Raw genomic sequence first — 27,948 nt, forward strand, 5'->3', positions numbered from 1 at the left:
CCTGCGTTGTTTCTGGGACACTTGTGGTTCTTCTCTCAGTCACTTCCGCCCTTTCTGTCCAGCACTTCCGGTTCATCCCGCCGAGCTCTTTCATTCCCTTACCAATCCCTGCGTCCCAGCGGGACAACTTCCGGAGTTTTTCACAGCAACTTCCGGTGCTCGGCAGCACCACTTCCGGTGCGCTCCACCGCTCGCACCCCTCCACCAATCCCCGTTCTCCATCGGGGCAACTTCCGGTTCTCCTCGCAGCCACTTCCGGTCTGCCGCTGGTCCACTTCTTGTTGCTCTGCGCTCGCATCCATCCACCCTCTTTTTTTGCCTGCAGACGACTTCCGGTGCGTCGCAGTGGCACTTCCGGTCTTTGCCTTCATCACTTCCGTTGCTCGCAGCCCTTTAGTTTTGGTTCTCCGCGCGCGCTCGCTCGCTTCCGGCTTTCGGGACGCTCTTCCGGTTCTGTTTGAACGCCACTTCCGGTTTGTCTGTCATCCTGTATTAGTTTTCAGCACCGGACCGGCGTTACAGCCCCACTTCCGGTTATCGCAGCGTCACTTCCGGTATTCTCGTAATGGCGGATCAGGTTGTTTGCTTTTCGCAGTGGCTTCCGCGTTTTACGTCCATTTCCGGTCTGCTGTGGCGTCACTTCCGGAGTCCGTTCCCACCGCCCCACTGCGGACGGGTTGTAGTTTTCAGCCCCACTTCCGGTTTCTCGCTTCCCACCCCTGGGAAGGCCCGGCTTCGTGACGTCACATCCGGTTTCGTTTTTTCACGCGTCACTTCCGTTCCTCGACGGCACTTCCGGCGCTGGGACTCACGAGGAAAAGCGGGCGGGATGCCGAAACGCAGCAAAAAGGGCGAAGATGGCGGTGAGGGGGGGGGGGGCGGGATCTATGGGGGGATGTGGGGCTTCTATGGGGTTTCTATGGGGCTCTGTGGGGTTCCATGGGGCTCTATGGGGCTCTATGGGGATCTATGGGGTTTCTATGGGGTTTCTATGGGGATCTATGGGGATCTATGGGGTTTCTATGGGGCTCTGTGGGGTTCCTTCGGGCTCTATGGGGCTCTATGGGGACCTATGGGGTTTCTTTGGGGTTTCTATGGGGCTCTGTGGGGTTCCATGGGGCACTATGGGGCTCTATGGGGTTCTATGGGGTTTCTATTAGGCTCTGTGGGGATCTATGGGGTTCTATGGGGTTTTTATGGGGCTCTATGGGGATCTATGGGGTTCTATGGGGTTTTTATGGGGCTCTATGGGGATCTATGGGGTTTTTATTGGGCTCTATGGGGCTCTATGGGGTTCCTATGGGGCTCTATGGGGTTCTATGGGGTTTCTATGGGGCTCTATTGGGTTTCCATGGGGCTCTGTGGGGATCTATGGGGTTTTTATGGGGCTCTATGGGTTTCTATGGGGTTTTTATGGGGCTTTATGGGGTACTATGGGGCTCTATGGGGCTCTGTGGGGATCTATGGGGCTCTGTGGGGATCTATGGGGTGTCTATGGTGTTTTTATAGGGCTCTATGGGGCACTATGGGGCTCTATGTGGTTCTATGGTGTTTCTATGGGGCTCTATGGGGTTTTTGGTGTCTCTGTGGGGAGCTATGGGACTCTATGGGGCTTTATTGGGATCTATGGGGCTCTATGGGGATCTATGGGGCTTTATGGGGATTTATGGGTTTTCTATGGGGTTTTTATAGGGATCTATGGGGTTTCTATGGGGTTTCTATGGGGCTCTGTGGGGTTCCATGGGGCTGTATGAGGCTCTACGGGGTTCTATGGGGTTTCTATGGGGCACTATGGGGATCTATGGGGTTTTATGGCGTTTTTATAGGGCTCTGTGGTGCATTATAGGGATCTATGGTATTTCTATGTAGCTCTTTGGGGCTATATGGGGTTCTATTGGGTTTTAGGGGCTCTTTGGGGTTTCTATGGGGTTTCTATGGGGTTTCTATGGGGTTCTATGGGGTTTTAGGGGCTCTATGGGGTTTCTATGGGGATCTATGGGGCTCTATGGGGATCTATGGGGTTTCTATGGTGTTTCTGTGAGGCTCTATGGGGTTTCTGTAGGGATCTATGGGGCTCTATGGGGCTCTATCGGGATCTATGGGGCTCTGTGGGGTCTCTATGGGGCTCTATGGGGTTTTATGGTGTTTTTATAGGGCTCTATGGGGCTCTGTGGGGATCTATGGGGTGTCTATCAGGTTTTTATAGGGCTCTGTGGGGTTTTTATGGGGCTCTATGGGGCACTATGGGGTTTCTATGGGGTTTCTATGGGGCTCTATGGAGATCTATGGGGTTTCTATGGAGCTCTATGGGGATCTATGGGGGTCTGTGGGGTTTCTATGGGTCTCCATAGTGCTTTATGGGGATCTATGGGGTTTTATGGGGTTTTTATAGGGCTCTATGGGGCTCTATGGGGTTTCTATGGCTTTTTTATGGGGCTCTATGGTGATCTGTGGGGCTCTATGGGGCTTTATGGGGTTTTTATAGGGCTCTGTTGGGTTTCTATGGGGCTCTGTGGGGTGTCTATGGGGTTTTTATAGGGCTCTATAGGGTTCTATGTGGTTCTATGGGGTTTCTATGGGGCTCTGTGGGGTTCCATGGGGATCTATGGGGTTTTATGGGGTTTCTATGGGGTTTCTATGGGGCTCTATGGGGATCTATGGGGCACTATGGGGTTTTATGGGGCTCAATGGGGATCTATGGGGCTCTATGGGGATTTATGGGTTTTCTATGGGGTTTTTATAGGGCTCTATGGGGCATTATGGGGATCTATGGGGTTTCTATGGGGTTTCTATGGGGCTCTGTGGGGTTCCATGGGGCTCTATGAGGCTCTATGGGGTTCTATGGGGTTTCTATGGGGCACTATGGGGATCTATGGGACTCTGTGGGGTTTTTATGGAGCACTATGGGGTTTCTGTGGGGTTTCTATGGGGCTCTATGGGGATCTATGGGGCTCTATGGGGTTTCTATGGGTGTCCATAGTGCTTTATGGGGATCTCTGGGGTTTCTATGGGGTTTTTATAGGGCTCTATGGGGCTCTATGGGGATCTATGGGGTTTCTATGGGGTTTCTGTGGGGTTTCTATGGGGTTTTTATAGGGCTCTATGGGGCTCTATGGGGCTTTATAGGGCTCTATGGGGTTTCTATGGGGCTCTATGAGTTTATATGGGGTTTCTATGGGGATCTATGGGGTTTCTATGGGGCTCTGTGGGGTTCCATGGGGCTCTATGGGGTTTTATGGGGTCTCTATGGGGCTCTATAGGGCTCTATGGGGTTTTTATAGGGCTCTATGGGGCATTATAGGGATCTATGGGGTTTCTATGGGGTTTCTATGGGGCTCTATGGGGTTTCTATGAGGCTCTATGGGGTTCTATGGGGTTTCTATGGGGCACTATGGGGATCTATGGGATTTTATGGGGTTTTTATAGGGCTCTATGGGGCATTATAGGGATCTATGGGATTTCTATGTGGCTCTATGTGGCTCTATGGGGTTCTATGGGGTTTTAGGGGCTCTATGGGGTTTCTATGGGGATCTATGGGGCTCTATGGGGATCTATGGGGTTTCTATGGTGTTTCTATGAGGCTCTATGGGGTTTCTGTGGGGATCTATGGGGCATTATGGGGCTCTATCGGGATCTATGGGGCTCTGTGGGGTCTCTATGGGGCTCTATGGGGCTCTATGGGGTTTTATGGTGTTTTTATAGGGCTCTATGGGGCTCTGTGGGGATCTATGGGGTGTCTATCGGGTTTTTATAGGGCTCTGTGGGGTTTTTATGGGGCTCTATGGGGCACTATGGGGTTTCTATGGGGTTTCTATGGGGCTCTATGGAGATCTATGGGGTTTCTATGGGGCTTTATGGGGTACTATGGGGCTCTATGGGGTTTTATGGGGTTTCTATGGGGCTCTGTGGGGATCTATGGGGTTCTATGGGGCACTATGGGGCTCTATGGGGCACTATGGGGTTTCTATGGGGTTTCTATGGGGTTCCGTGGGGCTCTGTGGGGCTCTATTGGGACCTATGGGGCACTATGGGGTTTTATGGGGTTTCTGTGGGGTTTCTATGGGGTTTTTATAGGGCTCTATGGGGTTTCTGTGGGGCTTCTGTGGAGCTCTGTGGGGTTTTATAGGGCTCTATGGGGCACGATGGGGATTTGTGGGGTTTTATGGGACATTTATAGGGCTCTTTGGGGCATTATAGGGTTCTATGGGGCTCTATGGGGCTGTATGGGGTTCTATGGGGTTTCTATGGGGAGCTATGGGGTTTTTGGGGTGTCTACGGGGAGCTATGGGGCTTTATGGGGTTTCTGTGGGGTTTCTATGGGGTTTTTATGGGGCTTTATGGGACACTATGGGGTTTTATGGGGTTTCTATGGGGCTGTATGGGTCTCTATGGGGAGGTATTGGGATTCTATGGGGCTCTGTGGGTTTTATGGGGTTTCTGTGGGGCTCTATTGGGATCTATGGGGTTTCTATGGGGTTTCTATGGGGTTTTTATAGGGCTCTATGGAGCTCTGTGGGGCTCTATGGGGTTTTATGGGGCTCTATGGGGTTTCTATGGGGTTTTATGGGGTTTCTATGGGGCACTATGGGGTTTCTATGGGGTTTTATGGGGTTTCTGTGGGGCTTCTGTGGGGTTCTGTGGGGTTTTTTAGGGCTCTATGGGGCATTATAGGGATCTATGCGGTTTCTATGGGGTTTTCTATGGGGCTCTATAGGGTTTCTGTGGGGTTTTTGTTGGGCTTCTGTGGGGCTCTATGGGGATTTATGGGGTTTCTTTGGGGTTTCTATGGGGCTCTATGGGTTTCTATGGGGTCTCTATGGGGCTCTATGGGGATTCTGTGGGGCTCTATGGGGTCTCTATGGGGTTTTTATAGGGCTCTATGGGGCTCTATGGGGATCTATGGGGCTCTATGGGGTTTCTATGGGGCTCTGTGGGGCTTCTGTGGGGTTTCTGTGGGGCTCTATGGGTTTTATGGGGTCTCTATGGGGCGTTATGGGGTTTCTGTGGGGTTTTTATAGGGCTTTATGGGGCATTATAGGGCTCTATGGGGTTTCTGTGGGGTTTTTATGGGGATCTATGGGGCTCTATGGGGCTCTATGAGTTTCTATGGGGTTTCTATGGGGCTCTATGGGGAGCTATGGGGCACTATGGGGTTTTATGGGGCTTCTATGGGCTTCTATGGGGCTCTACGGGTTTCTAAGGGGTCTCTATGGGGATCTGTGGGGCTCTATGGGGCTCTATGGGGCTCTATGGGGTTTCTATGGGGATCTATGGGGTTTCTATGGGGTTTCTATGCGGCTCTGTGGGGAGCTATGGGGCACTATGGGGTTTTATGGGGCTTCTATGGGGCTTCTATGGGGCACTATGGGTTTCTATGGGGTTTCTATGGGGCTCCATGGGGCTGTTTGGGGTTGCTATCAGTCTCTATGGGGTTCTGTGGGGTCTGTGGGTTCCTATGGGGCTCTGTGGTCTCTATGGGGTCACTGTCTCCTTATAGGGTCTTTATGGGGTTTCTATGTCCCTATGGGGTCTCTATGGGGTCGCTGTGTTCCTATGGGATACGTATGGGGTTTCTATGTCCCTATGGGGTCTCTATGGGGTCGCTGTGTTCCTATGGGGTCTCTATGGGGTCGCTGTGTCCCTATGGGGTTCCTGTATCCCTATGGGTCTCTATGGGGTCCCTGTGGGGTCTTTATGGGGTTCTTATGGGGTCACTGTGTCTCTAGGATCCCTGTGTTCCTATGGGGCCTCTATGGGGTCGCTGTGTCCCTGTGGGGTCTCTATGGGGTCGCTGTACCTTTATGGGGTCTGTGTGTCTCTATGGGGTCCTTATGGGGTCCTTATAGGTTTTTTATGGGGTCGCTGTGTCCCTGCGATCTATGGGGTCTCTATGGGGTCGCTGTGTCCCTGCGGGGTCTCTATGGGGTTTCTATGTCTTTATGGGGTTTTTCTGGGGTCCTTCTGCATTTATGGGGTCTCTATGGGGTCCCTGTGCCTTTATAGGGTCCTTGTGGTTTTATGGGTCTTTATGGGGTCCTTATGGGGTCTCTATGGGGTCGCTGTGTCCCTATGGGGTCTGTATGGGGTTTCTATGTCCCTATGGGGTCTCAATGGGGTTGCTGTGTCCTTATAGGGTCTCTATGGGGTCGCTGTGTTTCTTCGGAATCTCTATGGGCTTTCTGCGTCCCTACGGGGTTTTTTATAGGGTCGCTGTGTCCTTATGGGGTCCTTGTGTCCCTACGGGGTCTCTATGGGGTCGCTGTGCTTTTATGGGATCTCTGACGCCTTCTTATGGGGTTTTAGAGGGGGTGGCAGCGAAATCCCCCCGCGAGGAGTCGGCCCTATAGCAGGATCCCTGTGTCCCTATGGGGTCTTTATGGGGTCACTGTGTCCTTATAGGGTCTCTATGGGGTCACTGTGTCCTTATAGGGTCTTTATGGGGTCGCTGTGTCTCTGCAGGGTCTCTATGGGGTTTCTATGTCCCTATGGGGTCTCTATGGGGTCACTGTCTCCTTATAGGGTCTTTATGGGATCTCTATGTCCCTATGGGGTCTTTATGGGGTCGCTGTGTTTTTTCGGAATCTCTATGGGGTTTCTACGTCCCTACGGGGTTTTTTATGGGGTCGCTGTGTCCTTATGGGGTTCCTACGGGGTTTTTATGGGGCCGTAGCGCTTTTATGGGATCTCTGACGCCTCCTTATGGGGTTTTAGAGGGGGTGGCAGCGAAATCCCCCCGCGAGGAGTCGGCCCTATAGCAGGATCCCTGTGTCCCTATGGGGTCTTTATGGGGTTTCTATGTCCCTATAGGGTCTCTATGGGGTCGCTGTGTCCTTATAGGGTCTCTATGGGGTTGCTGTGTCCCTATAGGGTCTTTATGGGGTCACTGTGTTCCTATGGGGTCTCTATGGGGTTTCTATGTCCCTATAGGGTCTCTATGGGGTCGCTGTGTCCCTGTGGGGTCTCTATGGGGTCGCTGTGTCCCTATAGGGTCTCTATGGTGTTTCTATGTCCCTATGGGGTCTTTATGGGGTCGTTGTGTCCCTATGGGGTCCCTATGGGGTCTTTATGGGGTTCTTATGTGGTCTCTATGGGGTCTCTATGGGGTCACTGTGTTTCCTCTGAAAATTTATGGGGTTTCTATGTCCCTATGGGTTTTTTATAGGGTCGCTGTGTCCTTATGGGGTCCTTGTGTCCCTACGGGGTCTCTATGGGGTCGCTGTGCTTTTATGGGATCTCTGACGCCTCCTTATGGGGTTTTAGAGGGGGTGGCAGCGAAATCCCCCCGCGAGGAGTCGGCCCTATAGCAGGATCCCTGTGTCCCTATGGGGTCTTTATGGGGTTTCTATGTCCCTATGGGGTCTCTATGGGGTCACTGTGTCCTTATAGGGTCTTTATGGGGTCGCTGTGTCTCTGCAGGGTCTCTATGGGGTTTCTATGTCCCTATGGGGTCTCTATGGGGTCACTGTGTCCCTATGGGGTCTCTATGGGGTCGCTGTGTTTCTTTGGAATCTCTATGGGGTTTCTATGTCCCTATGGGGTCTCTATGGGGTCACTGTGTTCTTATAGGGTCTTTATGGGGTTGCTGTGTCCTTATAGGGTCTCTATGGGGTCACTGTCTCCTTATAGGGTCTCTATGGGATCTCTATGTCCCTATGGGGTCTTTATGGTTTCGCTGTGTTTCTTCGCAATCTCTATGGGGTTTCTCCATCTATGCGGGGTTTTTATGGGGTCGCTGTGCTTTTATGGGATCTCTGACGCCTCCTTATGGGGTTTTAGAGGGGGTGGCAGCGAAATCCCCCCGCGAGGAGTCGGCCCTATACCAGGATCCCCCGTTACGGGAAGAGACGGCGGAGGGGCGGCCCTATAACCTGAAGGTCTGCTCCTGGAACGTGGACGGGCTGCGGGCCTGGGTCCGCAAGGGGGGGCTGCAGGTATCGGGGTTTTTGTGGGGTTTTTGTAGGGTCAGGGGGGTTTGGGGGGGTCGGGGGGGTCTGTGGGGTCTGTGGGGTTTGGGGTGTTGTGGGGGAAATGGGGTTATGGGGGGAATGGGGGAAATGGGGTTCATTGGGGGCTGTCTGTGGGGTTTGTGGGGTCTGTGGGGTTTGTGGGGTTGTGGGATCAGCAGGGGGTTTGTGGGGGAAATGGGGACATTGGGGTTATGGGGTTGAGGGGGGCAGTGGGGTCGTTAAAGGTTCATTGGGGTCAATGGGGGCAATGGGGGTTATGGGGTCAATGGGGGTTATGGGGTTGTTGGGGGTTATGGGGTCAGTGGGGGTTATAGGGTCAATGGGGGCAATGGGATCAATGGGGTCAATGGGGGTTATGGGGTCAATGGGGGTTGTGGGGTCAGTGGGGGTTATGGGGTCAATGGGGGTTGTGGGATCAATGGGGTCGTTGGGGGTTATGGGGTCAATGGGGGTTATGGGGTCGTTGGGGGTTATGGGGTCAATGGGGGCAATGGGATCAATGGGGTCATTGGGGTCGTTGGGGGTTATGGGGTGAATAGGGGAAATGGGGTGATGGGGTCAATGGGGCTTATGGGGTCAATGGGGGTTATAGGGTCAGTGGGGGTTATAGGGTCAATGGGGGTTGTGGGATTAATGGGGTCGTTGGGGGTTATGGGGTCAATGGGGGTTATGGGGTCGTAGGGGGTTATAGGGTCTATGTGGGCAATGGGATCAATGGGGTCAATGGGGAGATTGGGGTCAGTGGGGGTTATGGGGTCGTTGGGGGTTATAGGGTCGATGGGGGCAAGGGGATCAATGGGATCAGTGGGGGTTATGGGGTGAATAGGGGAAATGGGGTCATTGGGTGTCAATGGGGTCATTGGGGCTTATGGGAGCAATGGGATCAATGGGGTCAGTGCCGTTTATGGGGTCAATGGGGGTTATGGGGTCAATGGGGGTTATGGGGTCGTTGGGGGTTATGGGGTCAGTGGGGTTGTGGGGTCAATGGGATCAATGGGGTCAGTGGGGCTTATGGGGGCAATGGGATCAATGGGGTCAATGGGGCTTATGGGGTCAATGGGGGCAATTGGGTCAATGGGGGTTATGGGGTCGTTGGGGGTTATAGGGTCAATAGGGGCAATGGGGGCAATGGGGTCAGTGGGGGTTATGGGGTCGTTGGGGGTTATGGGGTCAATGGGATCAATGGGGTCAGTGGGGTCAATGGGGTTGTTGGGGGTTATGGGGTCAGTGGGGGTTATGGGGTCAATGGGGTCAATGGGGGTTATGGGGTCAATGGGATCAATGGGGGTTATGGGGTCAATGGGGGCAATGGGATCAATGGGGTCAATGGGGTCGTTGGGGGTTATGGGGTCAGTGGGGGTTATGGGGGCAATGGGGGCAATGGGATCAATGGGGTCAATGGCGGTTGTGGGGTCAATGGGGCTTGTGGGGTCAGTGGGGGTTATGGGGTCAATGGGATCAATGGGGTCAGTGGGGGTTATGGGGTCATGGGGGGTTATGGGGGCAATGGGGTCAATGGGGGTTGTGGGGTCAATGGGGCTTATGGGGTCAGTGGGGCTTATGGGGTCAATGGGGGCAATGGGATCAATGGGGTCAGTGGGGGTTATGGGGTCAGTGGGGGTTATGGGGTCAGTGGGGGTTATGGGGTCATTGGGGGTTATGGGGTCAGTGGGGGTTATGGGGTCAATGGGGGCAATGGGATCAATGGGGTTCGGTGGGGGACAATGGGATCAATGGGGTCAATGGGGGTTATGGGGGCAATGGGTTTATAGGGTCAATGGGGGTTCTGGGGTCGTAGGGGGTTATAGGGTCTATGGGGGCAATGGGATCAATGGGGTCAATGGGGAGATTGGGGTCAGTGGGGTTTATGGGGTCAGTGGGGGTTATAGGGTCAATGGGGCAATGGGATCAATGGGGTCAGTGGGGGTTATGGGGTGAATAGGGGAAATGGGGTGACTGGGTCTATGGGGCTTATGGGGTCAATGGGGTTTATAGGGTCAATGGGGCTTTTGGGGGCAATGGGGTTATGGGGTCATTGGGGGTAATGGGGTTGTGGGGTTTGTGGGGTTGTGGGGTCAGTGGGGGATTGTGGGGGAAATGGAGGTTATGGGGTCAATGGGGGCAATGGGGTTATGGGGTCTGTGGGGTTGTTTGTGGGGTTATGGGGTCAGCGGGGGGTTATGGGGTTGAGGGGGGCAGTGGGGTCATTGGAGTTGTCTTATAGGGTCAGGCTGTTTCTAGGGCAGTTCTGTTATAGGGTCAGGCTGTATATAGGGGCAGACTAGTTATAGGGTCAGACTGTTTGTAGGGCAGTTCTTTCTAGGACCAGGGAGTTATAGGGCAGCTCTCTTATAGGGTCAGGCTGCTTATAGGGCAGTTCTCTATAGAACCAGTCTGTTTATAGGGCCTTATGGGGTCAGGCTCTTTATAGGGCAGTTCTCTTATAGGGTCACTCTGTTTCCAGGGCAGGTCTCTTATAGGGTCAGGCTGCTTATAGGTCCTTATGGGGTCAGGCTGCTTCTAGGGCCGTTCTCCTATAGGTTCAGTCTCTTTATAGGGCAGTTCTCTTATAGGATCAGACTGTTTATAGGGTCAGGCTGTTTCTAGGGCAGTTCTCTTATAGGGTCAGGCTGCTTATAGGGCAGCTCTCTTATAGGGTCAGGCTGCTTATAGGGCCGCTCCCTATAGGATCAGACTGATTCTAGGGCCGCTCTCTTATAGGATCAGACTGTTTATAGGGTCAGGCTGTTTCCAGGGCAGCTCCCTATAGGACCAGGCAGTTCTAGGGCCGCTCTCTTATAGGGTCAGGCTGCTTATAGGGAAGTTCTCTTATAGGATCAGACTGTTTATAGGTCCTTATGGGGTCAAACTGATTCTAGGGCAGCTCCCTATAGGATCAGACTGATTCTAGGGCAGTTCTCTATAGGGTCAGGCTGCTTATAGGGCTGTTCTCCTATAGGTTCAGTCTCTTTATAGGGCTGTTCTCTCATAGGATCAGACTGTTTATAGGGTCAGGCTGCTTATAGAGCAGTTCTCTTATAGGGTCAGGCTGTTTCTAGGGCCGCTCTCTATAGGGTCAGGCTGTTTCTAGGGCAGCTCTCTTATAGGGTCAGGCTGCTTATAGGTCCTTATAGGGTCAGGCTGCTTCTAGGGCAGCTCCCTATAGGATCAGGCTCTTTATAGGGCCGCTCTCTTATAGGGTCAGTCAGTTTCTAGGCCAGTTTTCTATAGGATCAGGCAGGTTCTAGGGCCGTTCTCTTATAGGGTCAGAGTCTTTATAGGTCCTTATAGGGTCAGGCTGATTCTAGGGCAGCTCTCTTATAGGGTCAGAGTGTTTCTAGGGCCGCTCTCTTATAGGGTCAGGCTGCTTATAGGTCCTTATGGGGTCAGGCTGCTTCTAGGGCAGTTCTCTTATAGGATCCGGCTGCTTATAGGGCAGCTCCCTATAGGATCAGACTGATTCTAGGGCCGCTCTCTTATAGGGTCAGGCTGTTTCTAGGGCAGTTCTCTTATAGGATCAGGCTGTTTATAGGGTCAGGCTGTTTCCAGGGCAGCTCCCTATAGGACCAGGCAGTTCTAGGGCCGCTCTCTTATAGGGTCAGGCTGCTTATAGGGCCGCTCTCTTATAGGGTCAGGCAGTTTATAGGCCCTTATAGGGTCTGGCTGTTTCTAGGGCAGTTCTCTATAGGACCAGGCAGTTCTAGGGCCGCTCTCTTATAGGGTCAGGCTGCTTATAGGTCCTTATAGGGTCAGGCTGTTTCTAGGGCAGCTCTCTTATAGGGTCAGAGTCTTTATAGGTCCTTATGGGGTCAGGCTGATTCTAGGGCAGCTCTCTTATAGGGTCAGAGTGTTTCTAGGGCCGTTCTCTTTTAGGGTCAGGCTGCTTATAGGTCCTTATGGGGTCAGGCTGTTTCTAGGGCAATTCTCTGTAGGATCAGTCTGTTTATAGGGCCGTTCTCTTATAGGGTCAGGCTGTTTATAGGGTCAGGCTGTTTCCAGGGCCGCTCTCTATAGGATCAGACTGATTCTAGGGCCGCTCTCTTATAGGGTCAGGCTGCTTATAGGTCCTTATAGGGTCAGACTGTTTATAGAGCAGTTCTCTTATAGGGTCAGGCTGCTTATAGGGCAGTTCTCTTATAGGATCAGACTGTTTATAGGTCCTTATGGGGTCAGGCTGTTTCTAGGGCAGCTCTCTATAGGATCAGACTGTTTATAGGGTCAGGCTGTTTCCAGGGCAGCTCTCTATAGGATCAGACTGATTCTAGGGCCGCTCTCTTATAGGGTCAGGCTGCTTATAGGTCCTTATGGGGTCAAGCTGTTTCTAGGGCAGCTCTCTTATAGGGTCAGGTTGCTTATAGGGCCGTTCTCCTATAGGTTCAGTCTCTTTATAGGGCTGTTCTCTCATAGGATCAGACTGTTTATAGGGTCAGGCTGTTTCCAGGGCCACTCTCTTATAGGGTCAGACTGTTTATACGTCCTTATAGGGTCAGGCTGTTTCTAGGGCAATTCTCTATAGGATGTCTGTTTATAGGGCCGTTCTCTTATAGGGTCAGACTGCTTATAGGGTCAGGCTGTTTCCAGGGCAGCTCCCTATAGGATCAGACTGATTCTAGGGCCGCTCTCTTATAGGGTCAGGCTGCCTGTAGGGCAGTTCTCTTATAGGGTCAGACTGTTTATAGGTCCTTATGGGGTCAGGCTGTTTCTAGGGCTGCTCTCTATAGGGTCAGGCTGTTTATAGGGTCAGGCTGTTTCTAGGGCAGCTCCCTATAGGACCAGGCAGTTCTAGGGCAGTTCTCTTATAGGGTCAGGCTGCTTATAGGGCCGCTCTCTATAGGGTCAGGCTGTTTCTAGGGCCGCTCTCTATAGGGTCAGGCTGGCTGTAGGGCCGTTGCCCTATAGGGCCGTGCAGCTGCCATTTCCCCCCTTTGCAGTGGGTTCAATCCGAGGCCCCGGACGTCCTTTGCCTTCAGGAAACCAAATGTGGGCTGGAAGCTTTGCCAGCACAACTCAGCCAGCTGCCCCTCCTGCCCCACAAGTTTTGGGGCAGCGCCGTGGGGCGAGCGGGGTACAGCGGTGTGGGGCTGCTCAGCAGGACGGCCCCCCTGCGGGTCACACACGGCATCGGTACGGCCCCAAAACGCCCCTTTTTGGCCCCAAATCCGCCTTTGGAGACCCCAAAATGCCCCTTTATGGCCCCAAAATGCCCCTTTTTGGCCCCAAATCCGCCTTTGGAGACCCCAAATCCGCCTTGATGGCCCCAAAATGCCCCCAAATGGCCCCAAAATGCCCCCAAATGGCCCCAAAATGCCCCTTTTTGGCCCCAAATCCCCCTTTAGAGACCCCAAATCTGCCTTTATAGCCCCAAAATCCACCTTTATGGCCCCAAAATACGCCTGCATGGCCCCAAATCCCCCTTTAGAGACCCCAAATCTGCCTTTATAGACCCAAAATGCCCCTTTTTGGCCCCAAATCCACCTTTATAGCCCCAAAATCACCCTTTCTTGCCCCAAAATCCGCCTTGATGGCCCCAAAATGCCCCTTTTTGGCCCCAAATCCCCCTTTAGAGACCCCAAATCCCCCTTTCTTGCCCCAAAACGCCCCTTTTTGGCCCCAAAACGCCCCTTTTTGGCCCCAAAATGCCCCTTTTTGGCCCCAAATCCCCCTTTGTAGACTCCAAATCCACCTTTATAGCCCCCAAACGCCCCTTTTTGGCCCCAAATTCCCCTTTTAGAGACCCCAAATCCCCCTTTCTTGCCCCCAAATGGCCCTTTTTGACCCCAAAATGTCCCTTTGTAGATCCCAAATCCACCTTTATAGCCCCAAAATGCCCCTTTATGGCCCCAAAAGGCCCCTCTTTGGCCCCAAATCCCCCTTTGGAGACCCCAAATCCGCCTTTATAGCCCCAAAATGCCCCTATATGGCCCCAAAATGCCCCTTTTTGGCCCCAAAATGCCCCTCTTTAGACCCCAAATCCCCATTTCTAGCACCAAAATCCCCCTTCCTTGCCCCAAAATGCCCCCTAATGGCCCCAAATCCCCCTTTCTTGCCCCAAGATTCGCCTTTATGGCCCCAAAATGCCCCCAAATGGCCCCAAATCCCCCTTTCTTGCCCCAAGATTCGCCTTTATGGCCCCAAAATGCCCCCAAATGGCCCCAAAACGCCCCTTTTTGGCCCCAAATCCCCCTTTGGAGACCCCAAATCTGCCTTTATGGCCCCAAAATGCCACTTTTTGGCCACAAATCCCCCTTTAGAGACCCCAAATCCGCCTTTATAGCCCCAAAACGCCTCTTTTTGGCCCCAAATCCCCCTTTCTTGCCCCAAAATCTGCCTTGATAGACCCAAAATGCCCCTATATGGCCCCGAAATGCCCCTTTTTGGCCCCAAAATGCCCCTCTTTAGACCCCAAATCCCCATTTCTAGCACCAAAATCCCCCTTCCTTGCCCCAAAATGCCCCCAAATGACCCCAAATCCCCCTTTAGAGACCCCAAATCCCCCTTTCTTGCCCCAAAATCCACCTTTATAGACCCAAAATGGCACTTTTTGACCCCAAAATGTCCCTTTGTAGACCCCAAATCTGCCTTTATAGCCCCAAAATCCGCCTTCATAGCCCCAAAATGCCCATTATAGACCCAAAATGCCCCTTTTTGGCCCCAAAATGTCCCTTTGGAGACCCCAAATCCTCCTTTGTAGACTCCAAATCCCCCTTTCTTGCCCCAAAATGCACCTTGATGGCCCCAAAACGCCCCTTTTTGGCCCCAAATCCGCCTTTGGAGACCCCAAATCCGCCTTTATGGCCCCAAAATGCCCCTTTTTGGCCCCAAATCCGCCTTTGGAGACCCCAAATCCGCCTTGATGGCCCCAAAATGCCCCCAAATGGCCCCAAAATGCCCCTTTTTGGCCCCAAATCCCCCTTTAGAGACCCCAAATCTGCCTTTATAGCCCCAAAATCCACTTTTATGGCCCAAAAATGCCCCTTTAGAGACCCCAAATCCCCCTTTAGAGACCCCAAATCGGCCTTTATAGACCCCAAATGCCCCTTTTTGGCCCCAAATCCGCCTTTATGGCCCCAAAATGCCCCTTTTTGGCCCCCAAATCCCCCTTTGGAGACCCCAAATCCGCCTTTATAGACCCAAAATGCCCCTTTTTGGCCCCAAATCCGGCTTTAGAGACCCCAAATCTGCCTTTCTTGCCCCAAAATCTGCCTTTCTAGCCCCAAAATCCACCTTTATGGCCCCAAAATGCCCCTTTTTGGCCCCAAATCCGCCTTTGGAGACCCCAAATCCGCCTTGATGGCCCCAAAATGCCCCCAAATGGCCCCAAAATGCCCCTTTTTGGCCCCAAATCCACCTTTAGAGACCCCAAAATCTGTCTTTATAGCCCCAAAATGCCCCTTTATGGCCCCAAAGTGCCCCTTTTTGGCCCCAAATCCCCCTTTAGAGACCCCAAATCCCCCTTTCTTGCCCCAAAATCTACCTTTCTAGCCCCAAAATCCACTTTTATGGCCCCAAAATGCCCCTTTTTGGCCCCAAATCCGCCTTTAGAGACCCCAAATCCGCCTTTGGAGACCCCAAATCCCCCTTTCTTGCCCCAAAATCCTCATTCGTAGCCCCAAAATGCCCCTTTTTGGCCCCAAAATGCCCCTTTGTAGACCCCAAATCCGCCTTTATAGACCCCAAATCCCCCTTTCTTGCCCCAATATCCGCCTTCATAGCCCCAAAATGCCCCTTTTTGGCCCCAAAATCTGCCTTTATGGCCCCAAAATGCACCTGCATGGCCCCAAATCCACCTTTAGAGACCCCAAATCCCCCTTTTTAGCCCCAAAATCGCCCTTTCTTGCCCCAAGATCCGCCTTTATAGCCCCAAAATGCCCCTTTGTAGACCCCAAATCCCCCTTTATAGCCCCAAAATGCCCCTTTTTGGCCCCAAATCCCCCTTTAGAGACCCCAAATCCGCCTTTATGGCCCCAAAACGCCACTTTTTGGTTCCAAATCCGCCTTTGGAGACCCCAAATCCCCCTTTCTTGCCCCAAAATCTGCCTTTCTAGCCCCAAAATCCACTTTTATGGCCCCAAAACGCCCCTTTTTGGCCCCAAATCTGCCTTTGGAGACCCCAAATCCGCCTTGATGGCCCCAAATCCGCCTTTATGGCCCCAAAACGCCCCTTTTTGGCCCCAAATCCGCCTTTGGAGACCCAAAATCCCCCTTTCTTGCCCCAAAATCTGCCTTTATAGCCCCCAAATCCACCTTTTTGGCGCCCCAAAATGCCCTTTTATGGCCCCAAAAGGCCCCTCTTTGGCCCCAAATCCCCCTTTAGAGACCCCAAATCCGCCTTTATAGCCCCAAAATCCACCTTTATGGCCCCAAAATGCCCCTTTTGGGCCCCCAAATGCCCCTTTAGAGACCCCAAATCCCCCTTTCTTGCCCCAAAAGTCGCCATTATAGCCCCAAAATACCCCTTTTTGGCCCCAAAATGCGCCTTGATGGCCCCAAAACGCCCCTTTATGGTCACTAAGTGACCATTTTTGCCCCCAAAGTGCCCCAAAATGCCCCCAAATGGCCCCAAAATCCCCCATTATAGCCCCCAAATCCTCCTTTTTGGCCCCAAAATCCGCCTTTATGGCCCCAAAATGCCTCTGCATGGCCCCAAAATCCCGCTTTCCTACCCTAAAATCTCCCTTTCCAACCCCAAAATGCCCCTTTCTTGCCCCAGAATCCCCCTTTCTTGCCCCCAAAATCCCCTTTCTTGCCCCAAAATCCCACTCAGCAGGACGGCCCCCCTGCGGGTCACACACGGCATCGGTACGGCCCCAAAACGCCCCTTTTTGGCCCCAAATCCACCTTTAGAGACCCCAAATCCGCCTTTATGGCCCCAAAATGCACCTTTATGGCCCCAAATCCCCCTTTGCAGACCCCAAATCCACCTTTATAGCCCCAAAATCCACCTTTATGGCCACAAAATGCCCCTTTTTGGCCCCAAATCCGCCTTTATAGCCCCAAAGTGGCCCTTTTTGGCCCCAAAATCCCCCTTTATAGCCCCAAAATGCCCCTTTTTGGCCCCAAATCCCCCTTTGTAGACTCCAAATCCACCTTTATAGCCCCAAAATGCCCCTTTTTGGCCCCAAATTCCCCTTTTAGAGACCCCAAATCCCCCTTTCTTGCCCCCAAATGGCCCTTTTTGACCCCAAAATGTCCCTTTGTAGATCCCAAATCCGCCTTTAGAGTCCCCAAATCCGCCTTTATAGACCCAAAATGCCCCTTTTTGGCCCCAAATCCCCCTTTAGAGACCCCAAATCTGCCTTTATAGCCCCAAAGTGCCCCTTTTTGGCCCCAAAGTGCCCCTCTTTAGACCCCAAATCCCCATTTCTAGCACCAAAATCCCCCTTCCTTGCCCCAAAATGCCCCCAAATGGCCCCAAATCCCCCTTTCTTACCCCAAAATCTGCCTTTATAGACCCAAAATGCCCCTTTCATGCCCCAAAGTGCCCCTTTTTGGCCCCAAATCCCCCTTTAGAGACCCCAAATCCGCCTTTATAGACCCAAAACGCCCCTTTTTGGCCCCAAAATGCCCCTTTCTTGCCCCAGAATCCCCCTTTATAGCCCCAAAATGGCACTTTTTGACCCCCAAATGTCCCTTTTTTGCCCCAAAACGCACCTTTACCGCCCCAAAATCCGCCTTGATGGCCCCAAAACGCCCCTTTTTGGCCCCAAATCCCCCTTTATTGACCCCAAATCCCATGTTTTAGCCCCAAAATGCCCGTTTCTTGCCCCCAAATCCCCCTTTAGAGACCCCAAATCCGCCTTTCTTTCCCCAAAATCCGCCTTTATAGCCCCAAAATGCCCCTTTTTGGCTCCCAAATTCCCCTTTTTGGCCACAAAATCCCCCTTTCTTGCCCCCAAATCCCCCTTTTTTACCCCAAAATCCCCCTTTCTTGCCCCAAAATGTCCCTTTCTTGCCCCAAATCCCCCATCTCCTCCCCGTTTCCTCCCCATTTCCACCCCAAATCCCCCATTTTCAGACCGTTTCCTCCCCAATCTCCCATTTCCACCCCATTTCCTCCCCATTTCCACCCCCAATCCCCCATTTCCACCCTAAATCCCTCATTTCCACCCCAAATCCCCCATTTCCTCCCCTTTTCCACCCCCAAATCCCCCATTTCCACCCCATTTCCTCCCCATTTCCACCCCAAATCCCCCATTTCCTCCCCATTTCCAACCCAATCCCCCCATTCCCCCCCCCCAAACCCCCCAACCACCCCAATTTCCACCCCAAATCCCCCATTTCCTCCCCAAATCACCCACTTAGTCCCCAAATCCCCCATTTCCTCCCCATTTCCACCCCAAATCCCCCATTTCCTCCCCATTTCCACCCCAAATCCCCCATTTCCTCCCCTTTTCCACCCCAAATCCCACATTTCCTCCCCATTTCCACCCCAAATCCCCCATTTTCACCCCATTTCCTCCCCATTTCCTCCCCATTTCCACCCCCAATCCCCCATTTCCACCCTAAATCCCTCATTTCCACCCCATATCTTCCTCATTTCCACCCCAAATCCCTATTTCCTCCCCATTTCCACCCCAGATTTCCCATTTTCACCCCATTTCCTCCCCATTTCCACCCCAAATCCCGCGTTTCCTCCCCATTTCCATCCCCAATCCCCCCATTCCCCCCCCCAAACCCCTCCAACCACCCCAATTTCCACCCCAAATCCCCCATTTCCTCCCCAAATCACCCACTTAGTCCCCAAATCCCCCATTTCCTCCCCATTTCCACCCCAAATCCCCCATTTCCTCCCCATTTCCACCCCAAATCCCCCATTTCCTCCCCTTTTCCACCCCAAATCCCACATTTCCTCCCCATTTCCACCCCAAATCCCGCATTTCCTCCCCATTTCCACCCCAAATCCCCCATTTTCACCCCATTTCCTCCCCATTTCCTCCCCATTTCCACCCCCAATCCCCCATTTCCACCCTAAATCCCTCATTTCCACCCCATATCTTCCTCATTTCCACCCCAAATCCCTATTTCCTCCCCATTTCCACCCCAGATTTCCCATTTTCACCCCATTTCCTCCCCATTTCCACCCCAAATCCCGCGTTTCCTCCCCATTTCCATCCCCAATCCCCCCATTCCCCCCCCCAAACCCCTCCAACCACCCCAATTTCCACCCCAAATCCCCCATTTCCTCCCCAAATCACCCACTTAGTCCCCAAATCCCCCATTTCCTCCCCATTTCCACCCCAAATCCCCCATTTCCTCCCCATTTCCACCCCAAATCCCCCATTTCCTCCCCTTTTCCACCCCAAATCCCACATTTCCTCCCCATTTCCACCCCAAATCCCGCATTTCCTCCCCATTTCCACCCCAAATCCCCCATTTTCACCCCATTTCCTCCCCATTTCCTCCCCATTTCCACCCCCAATCCCCCATTTCCACCCTAAATCCCTCATTTCCACCCCATATCTTCCTCATTTCCACCCCAAATCCCTATTTCCTCCCCATTTCCACCCCAGATTTCCCATTTTCACCCCATTTCCTCCCCATTTCCACCCCAAATCCCGCGTTTCCTCCCCATTTCCATCCCCAATCCCCCCATTCCCCCCCCCAAACCCCTCCAACCACCCCAATTTCCACCCCAAATCCCCCATTTCCTCCCCAAATCACCCACTTAGTCCCCAAATCCCCCATTTCCTCCCCATTTCCACCCCAAATCCCCCATTTCCTCCCCATTTCCACCCCAAATCCCCCATTTCCTCCCCTTTTCCACCCCAAATCCCACATTTCCTCCCCATTTCCACCCCAAATCCCGCATTTCCTCCCCATTTCCACCCCAAATCCCCCATTTTCACCCCATTTCCTCCCCATTTCCTCCCCATTTCCACCCCCAATCCCCCATTTCCACCCTAAATCCCTCATTTCCACCCCATATCTTCCTCATTTCCACCCCAAATCCCTATTTCCTCCCCATTTCCACCCCAGATTTCCCATTTTCACCCCATTTCCTCCCCATTTCCACCCCAAATCCCGCGTTTCCTCCCCATTTCCATCCCCAATCCCCCCATTCCCCCCCCCAAACCCCTCCAACCACCCCAATTTCCACCCCAAATCCCCCATTTCCTCCCCAAATCACCCACTTAGTCCCCAAATCCCCCATTTCCTCCCCATTTCCACCCCAAATCCCCCATTTCCTCCCCATTTTCACCCCAAATCCCCCATTTCCTCCCCATTTCCACCCCAAATCCCCCATTTCCTCCCCATTTCCACCCCAAATCCCGCGTTTCCTCCGCATTTCCTCCCCATTTCTCACCCAAATCCCCCATTTCCACCCCATTTCCTCCCCATTTCCACCCCCAATCCCCCATTCCCCCATCCAAACCCCGCAACCACCCCAATTTCCACCCCAAATCCCCCATTTCCACCCCGTTTCCTCCCCATTTCCACCCCAAAACCCCCATTTCCTCCCCAAATCACCCATTTAGTCCCCAAATCCCCCATTTCCTCCCCATTTCCACCCCCAATCCCGCGTTTCCTCCCCATTCCCCCCCCCCAAACCCCCCCAACCACCCCAATTTCCACCCCAAATCCCCCATTTCCTCCTTCCCCACCCCAGGCATAGAAGAACACGACGCCGAGGGCCGCGTCCTGACGGCCGAATTCCCTTCTTTTTACATCGTTTCCGCCTACGTCCCCAATTCAGGCCGGGGTTTAACCCGCCTCCAATACCGCCAACGTTGGGACGAAGCCTTTAAAAGTTTCCTTTTGGGTTTGGATTCCCAAAAACCCGTGGTTCTTTGCGGGGATCTGAACGTGGCCCATCAAGAAATCGACCTCAGGCACCCGAAAAACAACCGACGTTCGGCCGGTTTCACCCAAGAGGAGAGGGATGGATTCGGGGCTTTGCTCGACGCCGGCTTCCTGGATTCGTTTCGGGAGCTTTACCCCAATTTACCCCACGCTTACACCTTCTGGACCTACATGGGGGCGGCCAGGGAACGCAACGTGGGCTGGAGGTTGGATTATTTCCTGCTTTCCAAGAGGTTGGGGTCGGCGCTGTGCGATTCCAAGATCCGGTCCACGGCCATGGGAAGTGATCACTGCCCCATTACTCTTTACCTGGCTGTGTAGGCAGGAAAAGACCCCAATCCCAACCCAAATCCCATTAACGGAACCCAAAATCCCATTGCTTGACTCCAAATCCCATTAACTTGACGGAAAATCCCATTATCGTGACGGAAAATCCCATTATTGTGACCCAAAACCCAACTGAGTTGACCCAAAATCCCAATAACTAGGATCAAAATCCCATTGCTTGACCCAAAATCCCATTAAGTTGACCCAACATCCCAGTAACTCGACCCGAAATCCCATTATCTTGACCCAAAACCCAGCTACGTTGACCCAAAATCCCATTACTTGACCCAAAATCCCATTATCTTGACCCAAAACCCAACTGAATTGACCCAAAATCCCAACTAAGTTGACCCAAAATCCCAATAACTCGACCCAAAATCCCATTATCTTGACCCAAAACCCAACTAAGTTGACCCGAAATCCCATTACTTGACCCAAAATCCCATTATCGTGACCCAAAATCCCATTACTTGACCCAAAATCCCATTAACTTGACCCAAAACCCAACTAAGTTGACCCAAAATCCCATTACTTGACCCAAAATCCCAATAACTCGACCCAACATCCCACTATCTTGACCCAAAATCCCAATAACTTGACCCAAAATCCCATTAAGTTGGCTCGAAATCCCATTACTCAACCCCAAATCCCATTGCATTGACCCAAAATCCCAATAACTTGACCCAAAATCCCATTACTTGACTCAGAACCCAACTAAGTTGACCCAAAATCCCATTATCTTGAGCAAAATCCCAATAACTCGACCCAAAATCCCAATAACTCGACCCAAAATCCCAATAACTCGACCCAAAATCCCAATAACTTGACCCAAAATCCCATTCAGTTGGCTTGAAACCCCATTCCTCGACCCCAAACCCCATTCCTCGACCCCCAATCCCATTCCTCGACCCCAAATCCCCCCTCCTGGCCCCACATGGGGCGGCCAGGGAACGCACCGTGGGCTGGAGGTTGGATTCTTTCCTGCTCTCCAAGAGGTTGGGGTCGGCGCTGTGCGATTCCAAGATCCGGTCCACGGCCATGGGAAGTGATCACTGCCCCATCACCCTCTACCTGGCTGTGTAGGGCCATTAAGTTGGCTCAAAATCCCATTACTTGACCCCAAATCCCGTTAACTTGACCCCAAATCCCATTGCGTTAACCCAAATCCCAATAACTTGACCCAAAATCCCATTATCATGACCAAAAACCCAACTGAGTTGACACAAAATCCCATGAAGTTGGCTCAAAATCCCATTGCTCGACCCCAAATCCCATTATCTTGACCCAAAATCCCGTTATCTTGACCCAAAACCCAACTAAGTTGACCCAAAATCCCAACTAAGTTGACCCGAAATCCCATTACTTGACCCAAAATCCCATGATCTTGACCCAAAATCCCATTATCTTGACCCAAAACCCAACTGAGTTGACCCAAAATCCCAATAACTTGTCCCAAAATCCCATTATCTTGACCCAAAACCCAACTGAGTTGACCCAAAACCCAACTGAGTTGACCCAAAATCCCAATAACTCGACCCAAAATCCCATTACTTGACTCAGAACCCAACTAAGTTGACCCGAAATCCCATTACTTGACTCAAAATCCCAATAACTCGACCCAACATCCCAATAACTTGACCCAAAATCCCAATAACTCGACCCAAAATCCCAATAACTTGACCCAAAATCCCATTCAGTTGGCTTGAAACCCCATTTCTCGACCCCAAAAACCCATTCCTCGACCCCAAATCCCATTCCTCGACCCCAAATCCCCCCTCCTGGCCCCACATGGGGCGGCCAGGGAACGCACCGTGGGCTGGAGGTTGGATTCTTTCCTGCTCTCCAAGAGGTTGGGGTCGGCGCTGTGCGATTCCAAGATCCGGTCCACGGCCATGGGAAGTGATCACTGCCCCATCACCCTCTACCTGGCTGTGTAGGGCCATTAAGTTGGCTCAAAATCCCATTACTTGACCCCAAATCCCGTTAACTTGACCCCAAATCCCATTGCGTTAACCCAAATCCCAATAACTTGACCCAAAATCCCATTATCATGACCAAAAACCCAACTGAGTTGACACAAAATCCCATGAAGTTGGCTCAAAATCCCATTGCTCGACCCCAAATCCCATTATCTTGACCCAAAATCCCGTTATCTTGACCCAAAACCCAACTAAGTTGACCCAAAATCCCAACTAAGTTGACCCGAAATCCCATTACTTGACCCAAAATCCCATGATCTTGACCCAAAATCCCATTATCTTGACCCAAAACCCAACTGAGTTGACCCAAAATCCCAATAACTTGTCCCAAAATCCCATTATCTTGACCCAAAACCCAACTGAGTTGACCCAAAACCCAACTGAGTTGACCCAAAATCCCAATAACTCGACCCAAAATCCCATTACTTGACTCAGAACCCAACTAAGTTGACCCGAAATCCCATTACTTGACTCAAAATCCCAATAACTCGACCCAACATCCCAATAACTTGACCCAAAATCCCAATAACTCGACCCAAAATCCCAATAACTTGACCCAAAATCCCATTCAGTTGGCTTGAAACCCCATTTCTCGACCCCAAAAACCCATTCCTCGACCCCAAATCCCATTCCTCGACCCCAAATCCCCCCTCCTGGCCCCACATGGGGCGGCCAGGGAACGCACCGTGGGCTGGAGGTTGGATTCTTTCCTGCTCTCCAAGAGGTTGGGGTCGGCGCTGTGCGATTCCAAGATCCGGTCCACGGCCATGGGAAGTGATCACTGCCCCATCACCCTCTACCTGGCTGTGTAGGGCCATTAAGTTGGCTCAAAATCCCATTACTTGACCCCAAATCCCGTTAACTTGACCCCAAATCCCATTGCGTTAACCCAAATCCCAATAACTTGACCCAAAATCCCATTATCTTGAGCGAAAACCCAACTGAGTTGACCCAAAATCCCAACTAAGTTGACCCGAAATCCCATTATCTTGACCAAAAACCCAACTGAGTTGACCCAAAACCCAACTAAGTTGACCCGAAATCCCATTACTTGACTCAAAATCCCAATAACTCAACCCAACATCCCACTATCTTGACCCAAAATCCCAATAACTTGACCCAAAATCCCATTAAGTTGGCTCGACATCCCATTACTCAACCCCAAATCCCATTGCATTGACCCAAAATCCCAATAACTTGACCCAAAATCCCGTTATCTTGACCCAAAACCCAACTAAGTTGACCCAAAACCCAACAAAGTTGACCCAAAATCCCAATAACTCGACCCAACATCCCAAATATCTTGACCCAAAATCCCATTACTCGACCCCAAATCCCATTGCATTGACCCAAAACCCAACAAAGTTGACCCAAAATCCCATTACTTGACTCAAAATCCCAATAACTCGACCCAACATCCCACTATCTTGACCCAAAATCCCAATAACTTGACCCAAAATCCCATTAAGTTGGCTCGAAATCCCATTACTCAACCCCAAATCCCATTGTGTTGACCCCAAATCCCATTACTTGACTCAGAACCCAACTAAGTTGACCCAAAATCCCATTATCTTGAGCAAAATCCCAATAACTCGACCCAAAATCCCAATAACTTGACCCAAAATCCCAATAACTTGACCCAAAATCCCAACTAAGTTGCCCCAAAATCCCATTACTTGACCCAAAATCCCACTATCTTGACCCAAAACCCAACTGAGTTGACCCAAAATCCCAACTAAGTTGACCCGAAATCCCATTATCTTGACCCAAAATCCCATTACTTGACCCAAAATCCCAATAACTCGACCCAACATCCCACTATCTTGACCCAAAATCCCAATAACTTGACCCAAAATCCCATTACTTGACCCAAAATCCCAATAACTCGACCCAACATCCCACTATCTTGACCCAAAATCCCAATAACTCGACCCAAAATCCCAATAACTTGACCCAAAATCCCATTCAGTTGGCTTGAAACCCCATTCCTCGACCCCAAACCCCATTCCTCGACCCCAAATCCCCCCTCCTGGCCCCACATGGGGCGGCCAGGGAACGCACCGTGGGCTGGAGGTTGGATTCTTTCCTGCTCTCCAAGAGGTTGGGGTCGGCGCTGTGCGATTCCAAGATCCGGTCCACGGCCATGGGAAGTGATCACTGCCCCATTACCCTCTACCTGGCTGTGTAGGGCCATTAAGTTGGCTCAAAATCCCATTACTTGACCCCAAATCCCGTTAACTTGACCCAAAATCCCATTGCGTTAACCCAAATCCCAATAACTTGACCCAAAATCCCATTATCATGACCAAAAACCCAACTGAGTTGACACAAAATCCCATGAAGTTGGCTCAAAATCCCATTGCTCGACCCCAAATCCCATTATCTTGACCCAAAATCCCGTTATCTTGACCCAAAACCCAACTAAGTTGACCCAAAACCCAACTAAGTTGACCCAAAATCCCATTACTTGACCCAAAATCCCATGATCTTGACCCAAAATCCCATTACTTGACCCAAAATCCCAATAACTCGACCCAAAATCCCACTATCTTGACCCAAAACCCAACTGAGTTGACCCAAAACCCAACAAAGTTGACCCAAAATCCCAATAACTTGACCCAAAATCCCACTATCTTGACCCAAAACCCAACAAAGTTGACCCAAAATCCCAATAACTTGACCCAAAATCCCATTAAGTTGGCTCGAAATCCCATTACTCAACCCCAAATCCCATTGCATTGACCCAAAATCCCATTACTTGACTCAGAACCCAACTAAGTTGACCCAAAATCCCATTATCTTGTCGCAAAATCCCAATAAGTCGACCCAAAATCCCAATAACTTGACCCAAAATCCCATTCAGTTGGCTTGAAACCCCATTCCTCGACCCCAAACCCCATTGCATTGACCCCAAACCCAACAAAGTTGACCCAAAATCCCATTACTTGACCCAAAATCCCAATAACTCGACCCAACATCCCAATATCTTGACCCAAAATCCCAATAACTTGACCCAAAATCCCATTAAGTTGGCTCGACATCCCATTACTTGACCCCAAATCCCATCAAGTTCACCCAAAATCCCATTTTCTTGACCCCAAATCCCATTAAGTTGGCTCGAAACCCCATTCCTTGACCCCAAATCCCATTGCAGTGACCAAAATCCCATTAACTTGACCCCAAATCCCATTAAGTTGCCCCAAAATCCCATTACTTGACCCAAAATCCCAATAACTAGGATCAAAATCCCATTGCTTGACCCCAAATCCCATTAACTTGACCCCAAATCCCAATAACTTGACCCAAAACCCCATTAGTTGACCTAAAATCCCATTAAGTTGCCCCAAAATCCCATTGCTTGACCCAAATCCCATTAAGTTCACCCAAAATCCCATTCCTTGACCCCAAACCCCATTAACTTGACCCCAAATCCCAATAAATGGTCCAAAAACCCCACAAATTGACCCCAAACCCCACAAATTGACCCCAAATCCCATTAATTTCACCCCAAATCCCATTTCTTGACCCCCAAATCCCATTAATTTCACCCAAAATCTCATTAATTTGACCCCAAAATCCCATTAATTTCACCCCAAATCCCGTTAATTTTTACCCCAAATCCCATAAGTTGACCTCAAACCCCATAAGTTCCCCCTCTGCCCCATAAGTTGACCCCAAACCCCATAAGTTCCCCCTGTGCCCCATAAGTTGACCCCAAACCCCATAAGTTCCCCCTCAGCCCCATAAGTTCCCCCTCTGCCCCATAAGTTGACCCCAAACCCCATAAGTTCCCCCTCAGCCCCATAAGTTCCTCCTCTGCCCCATAAGTTGACCCCAAACCCCATAATTTCCCCCTCAGCCCCATAAGTTCCCCCTCTGCCCCATAAGTTGGGTCACTATGGGTTCGTGGCTGCCCCATAGACCCCATATCCACGCCAGCCCCATAAGTTGGGTCTCTATGGGTTTCTATGGGGTCGTGGTGATCCTCTGCCCCATAAGTTGGGTCTCTATGGGTCACTATGGGGTCGTGGTGATCCTCTGCCCCATAAGTTGGCTCGCTATGGGGTCGTGGCTGCCCCATAGACCCCATAGATCTCCCTCCAGACCCCCATATGTCACCCCATAGACCCCATAAAACCCCCAGCCCCATAGATCTCCCCTCAGACCCCCATATATCGCCCCAAAGACCCCATAACTCCCCCATAACCCCAAATGCCACCCCATAGACCCCCAAAACCCCATAGATCCCCCCAAATCCCCCCATAACCCCATAAGTGACCCCATAGACCCCCAAATCCCCCCATAAAACCCCCAGCCCCATAGATCCCCCCCAGACCCCAATATGCCACCCCATAGACCCCCAAAACCCCATAGACCCCCAAAACCCCATAGATCCCCCCAAATCCCCCTATAACCCCATATATCACCCCATAAACCCCATAAATCCCCCCATAACCCCATATGTCACCCCATATCCCCCCATACAAACCTCAGCCCCATAGATTCCCCCCATAACCCCATATGTCGCCCCATAGACCCCATAAAACCCCCAGCCTCATAGATCCCCCCCATAGCCCCATATATCACCCCATAGACCCCATAAATCCCCCCATAACCCCATATATCACCCCATAGACCCCATAAAACCCCCAGCCCCATAGATGCCCCCCCATAACCCCATATGCCACCCCATAGACCCCCAAAACCCCATAGATCTCCCCCAGACCCCCCAAATCCCCCCCATAACCCCATATGTCACCCCATAGACCCCATAAATCCCCCCATATCCCCATATATCACCCCATAGACCCCATAAAACCCCCAGCCCCATAGATCCCCCACCAGACCCCCATATGTCGCCCCATAGACCCCAA

At 51.6% G+C, this 27,948-nt stretch overlaps 1 protein-coding gene across 2 annotated transcripts; it reads left to right on the forward strand.

The window, feature by feature from the left end:
- The first annotated feature begins 456 nt into the window (after positions 1–456).
- APEX1 (apurinic/apyrimidinic endodeoxyribonuclease 1) lies at positions 457–27,948 on the forward strand. Of its 2 annotated transcripts, none has more exons than XM_090130216.1 (4): positions 457–863; positions 7,777–7,874; positions 12,899–13,091; positions 20,575–27,948. In XM_090130216.1, exons 1-4 carry the CDS (start codon positions 566–568, stop codon positions 21,087–21,089), a joined length of 1,104 nt encoding a protein of 367 aa, XP_089986342.1. In that variant the 5' UTR covers positions 457–565; the 3' UTR covers positions 21,090–27,948. The 2 variants fall into 2 exon arrangements, with proteins under 2 accessions (XP_089986342.1, XP_089986341.1); XM_090130215.1 differs by having other exon boundaries at positions 7,777–7,931; positions 20,575–27,945.

The sequence above is a fragment of the Phasianus colchicus genome, chromosome 39 (genome assembly GCF_987193195.1).
Source record: "Phasianus colchicus chromosome 39, bPhaCol1.hap1.1, whole genome shotgun sequence".
Lineage (NCBI taxonomy): Eukaryota > Metazoa > Chordata > Aves > Galliformes > Phasianidae > Phasianus > Phasianus colchicus.